Source organism: Helianthus annuus, chromosome 17 (genome assembly GCF_002127325.2).
Source record: "Helianthus annuus cultivar XRQ/B chromosome 17, HanXRQr2.0-SUNRISE, whole genome shotgun sequence".
Lineage (NCBI taxonomy): Eukaryota > Viridiplantae > Streptophyta > Magnoliopsida > Asterales > Asteraceae > Helianthus > Helianthus annuus.
The window spans coordinates 77,946,407-77,955,100 of record NC_035449.2 but is presented as its reverse complement, the minus strand read 5'-3'; the positions used below and the strand labels follow the sequence as shown (position 1 = coordinate 77,955,100).

The following is an 8,694-nucleotide window of genomic DNA, read 5'->3' as shown; positions in this document are numbered from 1 at the left end:
AAAACTATGGCAGAAGTCAAGGACAAGGATCTTTCAAAGGAGGAAGAGGACGTGGAAAAGATATGGGTCCAAGAAACCAAGACAAGAGCAAGTTCAGATGTTATGATTGTGGAGAACTTGGTCATTTTGCAAGAGATTGCACCAAGTGGAAAGAAAAGGAGAAAGACACGCAACAAGAAGCCAATCTCGCATTGGAAGAGGAACCAATGCTACTGCAAGTCGAGCAAGTTGAAGACCTTTTGTTAAACTATATTTAGTTTACGGGGGAGTATTGGTGTTTTAAACTAAAATATAGGTTAGGGGTCGTTCTGTAATTAGTAGTTAGTTAGTTTATGTTGTAATTAGATTAGTTAGAAAGTACGAGGACTAGATGCGACACTTTGAAAGATTGTAACCTACACTTAATCAAGGGACGCCTCTCCTGGAGACATACCTGTTCGGAATCAGCGCCAACAAGAGAGGAAGCAAGAGACACGATGTTTCAAGGAGACACACCTCTTCAAGATCAATCTCAACCACAAGTTCAAGAGTCGCAACCGTTCGTGAAGAGATATGTCTCTACAATCGCATCTATTCGTATAGTATATATAGGGCTCATGTATGTCAATTGTAATTATCACTTTTTCATTCAATACAAGCAAGTTTATTATTCTTGATTCTCAATTCTTTTATATTCATACCTGTGATTGCCAACAATAATATTACATCAATCAGCCAATTGAATATCAACACGTGGCATATCTCATGCAATATTATGAGGTACGCACATTTAAACAAACCACAATCGTAACAGCATGCCCTATAACCAAAAAGGAGGAAAACTTTGAAATCTCATTCTTCCGATCTGCAAATTTGATCGATACAATGAGAGGTTTAAAGGAGGTGTTCGAGCATCCAGACGATCTCTATCCATTGTTGAAGCTCAGGATGGCCACCAAACAGGCCGAAACTCAGATCCCTACGGAGGCACATTGGGGATTCTGTTACTCCATGCTTCAGAAGGTTTCTAGAAGCTTCGCTCTCGTTATTCAACAGCTCGGAACCGACCTTCGTGACGCTGTAAGTTTGATTTTATCGAGACTGTTTCATTTCGTTGATTTATTAGGTTTTGTGGATGTGAATGTGTGAATTCAATATGTTCTGCAATGATTTTACGTGTTGTTTTGTGATTTTCTGATATAAAATTTGATTTACGAATAAACGTTTTGATTTTCGCTTCGCTCCTGACGCTGTAAGTTTGATTTATTATGCGTTTGTTGTTTGATTCGCTCTCGTTTTTAGATAATTTTGTGTTTATGATTTATCTATATTGTTCCGTTGCACTGTTGGTTGATTTGTTCGATTTTGTAGATGTGAATGTGTGAATATTGCTGAAATGTTCGCTATATCAAGCGTTTTTATGTTTTTGTTTTGTGATTTGTCGATCACAAATTTATGTAGTTAGTTTCGATTGTCAAATTTGATTTACGAATAAACGTTTTGATTTTTAGATCATGAATGCATGAAATCAATACATTCCTGCAACGTTTGGATGTATCAATACATATATACTTCTGAAACGACGCGATGGTTTGCAGCAACCGTTCCAGACGCGACACAACTGTTCGACACTTCGACCTAAAAGACCCGTCGATTACATGTCTTACATGGGCTTGTTTAGCCCATAACAACATAATAATAAAAGACCTGACGATTACATGTCTTACATGGGCTACATTGCTACCCTTGCTGTAATTTTAGGGAGGCAGTAACTGTTAACATGACGCACTTAAACAAATTCATTTCAGTCATTATAACTCATATATGAGTAAGAAAAGAATATTCTTATCTTTAGAATCCCATGCATAAGAAGTTAATATTATAATGTGTCTCTGCACATATGTTACATCTGATAGATCTTCAATCCTCTTTAGTTTAAACCTAAGTATTTCGTTTTCTAATTAATTGCTGGATTTCACTCATTTCTCTCTTTTCAATATGCTCCTCGTGCAGGTATGTGTTTTCTATTTGGTTCTTCGAGCCCTAGACACTGTCGGTATGTGCTGTTAAAGTTTCCCTTTTCTATATGAAATTGAGATACCGCTTTTGGATTCACATATTTTGGTTGTTTTGCCTTTTGGGCAGAGGATGATACAAGCTTAGATACCATGGTTAAGATACCAATTCTGATGGAATTTCATCGCCATATCTATGATCCTGATTGGCATTTTGAATGTGAGCACTGGCTCAGCTATTGCCTGCTTTGCTTACATCTCTAATTTTGTGGATCATCAATGATTTACTTGCTGATTCTAGTTGTTTCTTTATTTATAAAGGTGGTACACAGGATTACAAGGTTCTCATGGACCAATTTTGTTATGTTTCTACTGCTTTTCTGGAGCTTAATGACAGGTTGCCTTTACATAAACTATAAATTGTGGGCTCTTAGTTATCTTATAGTGTATTGTTGGTGGATTATGTTCTTGGGTTTCTCATCATGTTCTTGGATCTGAAACTGAATAAGAAAACTGTAGATTCGGTTTCAAAATCAATCTTGTTTAAATCCTACCAAATGATATTTATGATAACTAGTGAGTTACCACCCACGCTTTGCAGCGGGTTCAAAATGTAGATAAAAATAAGCAAAGCGCGAGAGTTAAAGTTGTTTGATGTACTAGTTAAGGGGCTAAACATGTCATTATTAAAGTTGAGGGGCTAAAGTTGTTTTAGTTAAAGGGCTAAACATGTCATTACCAAAGGCTACACATGTCATTATTAAAGGTGAGGGGCTAAAGTTGGTTAATGCCAAAGTTGGTTGATGTGACAGAGTGCGTATACAGTTCTCTACTTAAAGTTAGTTCGTTTTGTATAGAATACAGCCCTATGCTTGAAACAATCTGTTATCTGCAGGATTTAGGGTTTATTAATATATATAAATTTTGTGCATAATCAATGCTGACTTACAACTAACTTTATCAACCATTCTGCAGTTTTCAGGAGGCAATTGAGGATATTACAATGAAAATGGGTGCAGGAATGGCAAAGTTTATATTCAAAGAGGTACATATTATCATCATTACATGAACTTTGAAGTCAAACCTTAGTCAATATATCATTATACATGGTGAGTACAAAAGCTGAGAGTTTATGTGGTGTTTGCAGGTTGATACAATTAAAGACTATGATGAGTACTGTCATTATGCTGCGGGACTTGTTGGATTAGGCTTGTCGAAACTCTTTCATGCATCCGGAAAAGAAATTTTGTTTCCTGAATCTATTTCCAATTCAATGGGCTTATTCCTCCAGGTAATAATATTTCTGGTCACTTGAAAAAAAAAATAAAAACCAAATATCATCTGGATTCACCTTTGTATTAATGCATGGTACAATTTTGCAGAAAACAAACATCATTAGAGATTATCTTGAGGACATTAACGAGACACCTAAGTCGCGTATGTTCTGGCCTCGACAGATCTGGAGTAAATATACTAATAATCTAGAGGTATGTCGTCATTTGCTTCAACAAAAATTTAGATCTAGTTAGGACCAAAAAAATAGCTTAAAAGGATACACGTAGAGTTGCAAATGAACCGAACGAACACGAACAATGTCTTGTTTGTGTTTGTTTGTTAATGAAATATATGTGCTTACAAAATGTTCATGAACACCTACCGAACAAGATTTTATGTTCATGTTTGTTCATTTAGAAAATGAGTGAGTTCGTGTTTGTTTTTGTCCGTTAGTTAAATTTAGGTAACGAATGTAAACAAACACAAACACATGTTTCTCAACAGAGTGCACATATATTAAAAGGTATATAATATATTAAATTATATACTATACAACACACTAATACTCATTAAATAACTTATTAGTGGGAATTTTGAAGTATTTATAAAAATATAAAAGTTAAAAATCCTAGTGAACTATCGAACACAAACAAACACGTTACCGGACATTCACGAACGTAAATGAACGAACGCGGATTGTGTTCATGTTCGTTCATATAACTAAACGAACGGAATTTTTTGTTCATTTATTAAACAAACGAACACATACGAACTTCCCGCCGAACAGATCACGAGTTGTTTGTTGAACGTTCAGTTCACTTGCAGCCCTAGAAACACGTCAAATTAGTCGTACTGACCACAAGTCAGCCAAAGTATATTTGTAATAATATTTGACACGTTAATTATTTGTAAAGAAATTTGAAGTTTTTAGACAAAGTGTTGGTGGCGACCCAACCTAACTCATACAAAATTACCGTTTTGACCCCCATCCCTTTTGCATCCATAGCCAATGTAGAATCACATAGCAGAATACACTTATTAATTATTTTTGAAGTTTGGATCTTCAATCTAATTGTTACTTGATGATATGTATCTCAGGACTTGAAACACAAAGAAAACTCACAGAAGGCTATTGAGTGCTTGAATGATATGGTGACAAACGCTTTAGTACATATTGAAGATTGTTTAAAGTATATGTCCAAATTACGTGATCCATCAATCTTCAAGTTTTGTGCTATACCACAGGTATTTATTTTATTTAAGGTTTTTACCTTAAATATCCTACATTGCTTACAAAGTGATTTAAACCTTTACCTGGGATGTATTTGAATATTTTAACATATACAAAGACAATAGTCATTGGTAACTATTTGGCTGTTTGCCAAATGTACAAAGTAACCTTTAATGGTGACAAAATAATGAAGCAAGATTAATCTCACCAATCTTTTTTTGGCATGCATACAATGAGTAATTTGAAAACTTAGAGAAATGGTACCTTTTGAAATCCTCATGAGGGCAGTTTTATACATATACCCCTAAACACTTGCATAAAATCATACTGACCCAATAATAATAAATTAATATCGAATGTACTCATTCAAAATACTTGAATATCATGTTTACCCATTTTACAAAATACAAATTTATAATATGACCATTATACCCTTCTTGTATCCTTACACTCCAAACTTTAATTAATAGGGGTGCTAAACGGGTTGTGTTTGTTGGTTGGCAGGTTCAACCTGACCCGAACCTGAACATGACCGGAACCCGAAAATCGTGTCATACATTTGAACCCGAACACGACCTGTTCAACCTAAATTAGAATTAAAATTTACTAAAAAGAACACAAATGCATATAATACAGTTACATTTAAATTATAAAATATTATGTCGATTTCTCTTTTTAAGTTATAATTATGACATAAAATACAAACTCAATTTAATTTATGATGTAAAAAAATATAACATAGTAAAAATGGGTTAGGTTTGTGTCAAAAAATTCACACCCCCAGTCTCATATGACATATAATGCAAGTTTCAAGAGAAGGGTATAAATGTCAAAAATTTGAAAATGGGTATCGTTGAGATTATGATTTTATATTGGGTAAATATATACCAGGTTTTGTAGGATATATTTTATTATCCTCACATGAGACTGTAGGAGTGTGTGATGTCATTTTGACAATGAAATATCCTATGTGGATGTTTTAATATATTCAAGTTATGTTGTATCAGATAATGGCAATTGGAACACTAACTTTATGCTACAACAATATTCAAGTTTACAGAGGGGTGGTTAAACTGAGACGAGGTAAGATTACTGTTTTATTCAGCACACTCTTTAGTTCAATTATTTTACTAAAATCTGATTTCTTTCCCAACCCGAAGTCCTTATGCTTGTTGGTAATTCTAAGTAGGAGTATCAACAATGCTGAATCATTTTCAGACCATATTGGCAGGCCAGACGGTCTTTTATTAAAATCCTTAATGGGTCAAGCGGGTTAAAAACATCCCATAGTGTAATAACATGGTTTTTGCAATTGTATTTAAGGCATTAAGTAGTTATATATAATATATGTGTGTGTGTGTGTGGGGGGGGGGTGGGTATGGGTCAACCTAACCTAACCCAACCCGATCCATTTTGACCCACTACCTAACACGCTCATACTCTTTAGTGAATATGTTAACGCAGTACGACCCAATATTTTATGTTTTTGTTGGATATGAAACCTTTATTTGGCGATCTCGTTTCTAGGTCTTACTGCAAAAATAATCGACCGAACGAAATCCATGGCGGACGTGTATGGTGCTTTTTTCGATTTTTCATCATTGCTCAGGTCCAAGGTATTGTTCATTGCATTAATCAATTTTATCATGTGTTTCCTTGTGTCAAGATTTTTTTTATTCATTGAAATAATAAGGTTTATTTTCTTAATTGATGAGTTGTTTTTACCTTTATTTTGGTAAATGATGAGTTGTTGTTTTTACCAGGTTAACTTGAAGGATCCAAATGCTCATACAACAATCAACAGGGTAGAGGCTATCCAAAAGATTTGCAGGAGATCAGGCACCCTTGACAAACGGTACTTGTGAACTTTTCAGCCCGTTTGACCCAATCGGCCCGTTTCCATCTTAGCTAAAAAAATATATATGTGTTTTTCAGGAAATCGTACATAGCTGGTGATGGGCCGAGCTACGCTCCGGCTCTGGTGAGTATCCAAATTTCTTAAGTTGGCCTTTTCGTTTAACCAAATCCGTCTCATAGTAATAAGATACCATGATCTTTATGCAGATTGCTTTTCTGATCGTTTTACTGGCAATTCTCTACGTTTATCTATCTGCTAATCGGCCCAACAAAATCAGTAAGCATTCTTAGTAAACTACCAACTTCTCTTGTGTATTCATTTTAGAGGTGACAATTTTGACCCATTTAGTTATGAACGGGTCAAAGAAAAAGTTTAGCTAGATGTGGAACAAGTTAAATGGGTCAAACGAGGTGAAAGCTGCCTAAACGAATCAAACGGGTTGTAAATGGATTGTGTTGTAGTTGTAAACGGGTCGGTGAGTTGTATTAAATGGGTCCGTCTATTTAGTTAAACAGGTTAAACAGATCAACCGGAACACGGCCCGTTTATAACTGCGTTAGACATGACAACCCAAAACTTGATTATTTTATGTCATATTAGAAATTCCGACCTTTAAATAATGGTCGTGTAACTATAGTTACCACATTTTATAGAAAATTCAAAACCTCACAAAAAGAGGTTGCAAATTAAACCAACTTGACCCGGCCTGTTTTGACCCAAACCTGTTATCGATCTACAAATTTAACTTAACTTACATTGTGAGAATCCCTTGATATCACATTGTTATGTAGGTGACATGGTGCAATAATTTGTGGCTCGGTTCTTCGTAAAGCTGTTGTTATACAGACATCGGGGTGTTATATTACTTGTCGAATACATTAGGATGGTAAAAACGATTGAATAGTTGATTGTTATATATTTGCTTGAGAACAGATTTGTTAAAATGTTACTGTTATTACGCCTTCAAGATGCATTAAGCAAGTTAGCAACTAATTTATAGCATGACTTAGCTTTGTGTCTCTTGCGAGACCAGGGTTCAATTCCTGACATGGGGTAAAACTGGTGTAATTTAGGAGTAGTGATTATGTAATCTTTGCCGTTCAAGGAAAACGCTTCTATATATCGCACATGTCACGATTGGATAGACTAACTAAACATCAACTAAAAAGATCAAGCCTAATTGCCTAAATAACTTGGTTCAGTTGATATTATAACAAAGTTTTATTGTTCGGTTATACAAAAAATTCTAACAAAGTTTTATTGATCACTTATATAGATAACTAGCTTACATATACAAACCCATGTATTAGTATAAAAAAATGTGAATTATAAGTTTGTAGATAATCCTTATCAGTGAAATAAATTATTACATAAATAGTGAACAATCTAAGTTTTTACCTCTCTCTTAGGCTATAGGGTGTGGTTGGAGCCCCATGAGGCTTTATCAAGTCCACCTAAGCGCCACGTAGGAGCCATGTCAGCTTGGGGGCTTTATCAAACCCCCCTTTAATTTGGAGGGTGTGGATGGAGCCCTATAGCGCCCCTCCTTAATTCATTGGGTATGGTCAAATGCAATAACTCTCCTCGATCCACGCACTGGTTGCTCGTTATCACCATGGCGAGAGTTCAATGGCGCCCCTCCATGGCACCTGGGGTGTGGTGTTCTAGCGCCGGGGGGCGCTATAGATGCCTAGCTGGCAAGGGTGGCGCCCCCACACCCTCCAGCCTTAGGGGAGTGGGGGTGGTCACAAGTGATGGAATTCTATCACTCGCAAACATCCAATCAAGTCCGCCATGTCATCAACCACTATTCTATCACTCACAAACCTTTTTTAGTGGCGGTGGTCATCACTAGTGATCAGTGGCGAAGCTTGAAAAAAAGTTTAGGGGGGGGGGGGGGAAGGTACCGGACCTAAAAAAATATTCTATGTTCGGGTCGGACGTCGGTGATTTGATTCGGGTCGGATCGGGTTAAACATTAATATGAAATAAAATACGTTCTCAAACATTAAAACGTAAACATTGTTTAACAAACAATTGAACAAAGACACGAAACCATTAAAAAGAAGAGGAAGGTGGGTACCCGGTGACCGGTTCTCCTGGATGAAGAATTATAGTTCTGCTCGTCTTCCTTTAAGATTTTTGAATTCTTCAATTATGGACTCCGAATAAAAGTTCTCAGCAATCTCCTTTTCTATGTAAATCACCATACTGTTTGCTAGATACTGATTTGACATCTTATTGCGAAGTCGATTCTTAAATATTTTCATTGCTGAAAATCCTCTTTCCGTTGTTGCAGTCGAAACTGGAAGCGTCAAGATTAGCCGACACACTCT

The 8,694-nt window shown here is 35.9% G+C and overlaps 1 protein-coding gene across 1 annotated transcript; it reads left to right on the top strand.

Moving 5' to 3' along the window:
* Positions 1 to 717: 717 nt before the first annotated feature.
* LOC110912998 (squalene synthase 2) lies at positions 718 to 7,360 on the top strand. The gene is made up of 14 exons (XM_022157855.2): positions 718 to 1,059; positions 1,993 to 2,035; positions 2,125 to 2,214; positions 2,316 to 2,391; positions 2,970 to 3,039; positions 3,142 to 3,285; positions 3,377 to 3,481; positions 4,368 to 4,514; positions 5,508 to 5,583; positions 6,028 to 6,116; positions 6,264 to 6,355; positions 6,436 to 6,481; positions 6,565 to 6,634; positions 7,150 to 7,360. The coding sequence occupies exons 1-14, from the start codon at positions 745 to 747 to the stop codon at positions 7,164 to 7,166; spliced, it is 1,380 nt and encodes a 459-aa protein (XP_022013547.1). The 5' UTR covers positions 718 to 744; the 3' UTR covers positions 7,167 to 7,360.
* The last annotated feature ends 1,334 nt before the right edge of the window (positions 7,361 to 8,694 follow it).

Excerpts from the sequence above, each read along its gene's own strand:
- LOC110912998 (XM_022157855.2), top strand. The coding sequence starts at position 745 with ATGCAATATTATGAGGTACGCACATTTAAACAAACCACAATCGTAACA. Across the intron at positions 3,482-4,367 it reads AATATACTAATAATCTAGAG|GACTTGAAACACAAAGAAAA; the intron begins GTATGTCGTCAT and ends TATGTATCTCAG. Across the intron at positions 6,482-6,564 it reads CGAGCTACGCTCCGGCTCTG|ATTGCTTTTCTGATCGTTTT; the intron begins GTGAGTATCCAA and ends ATCTTTATGCAG.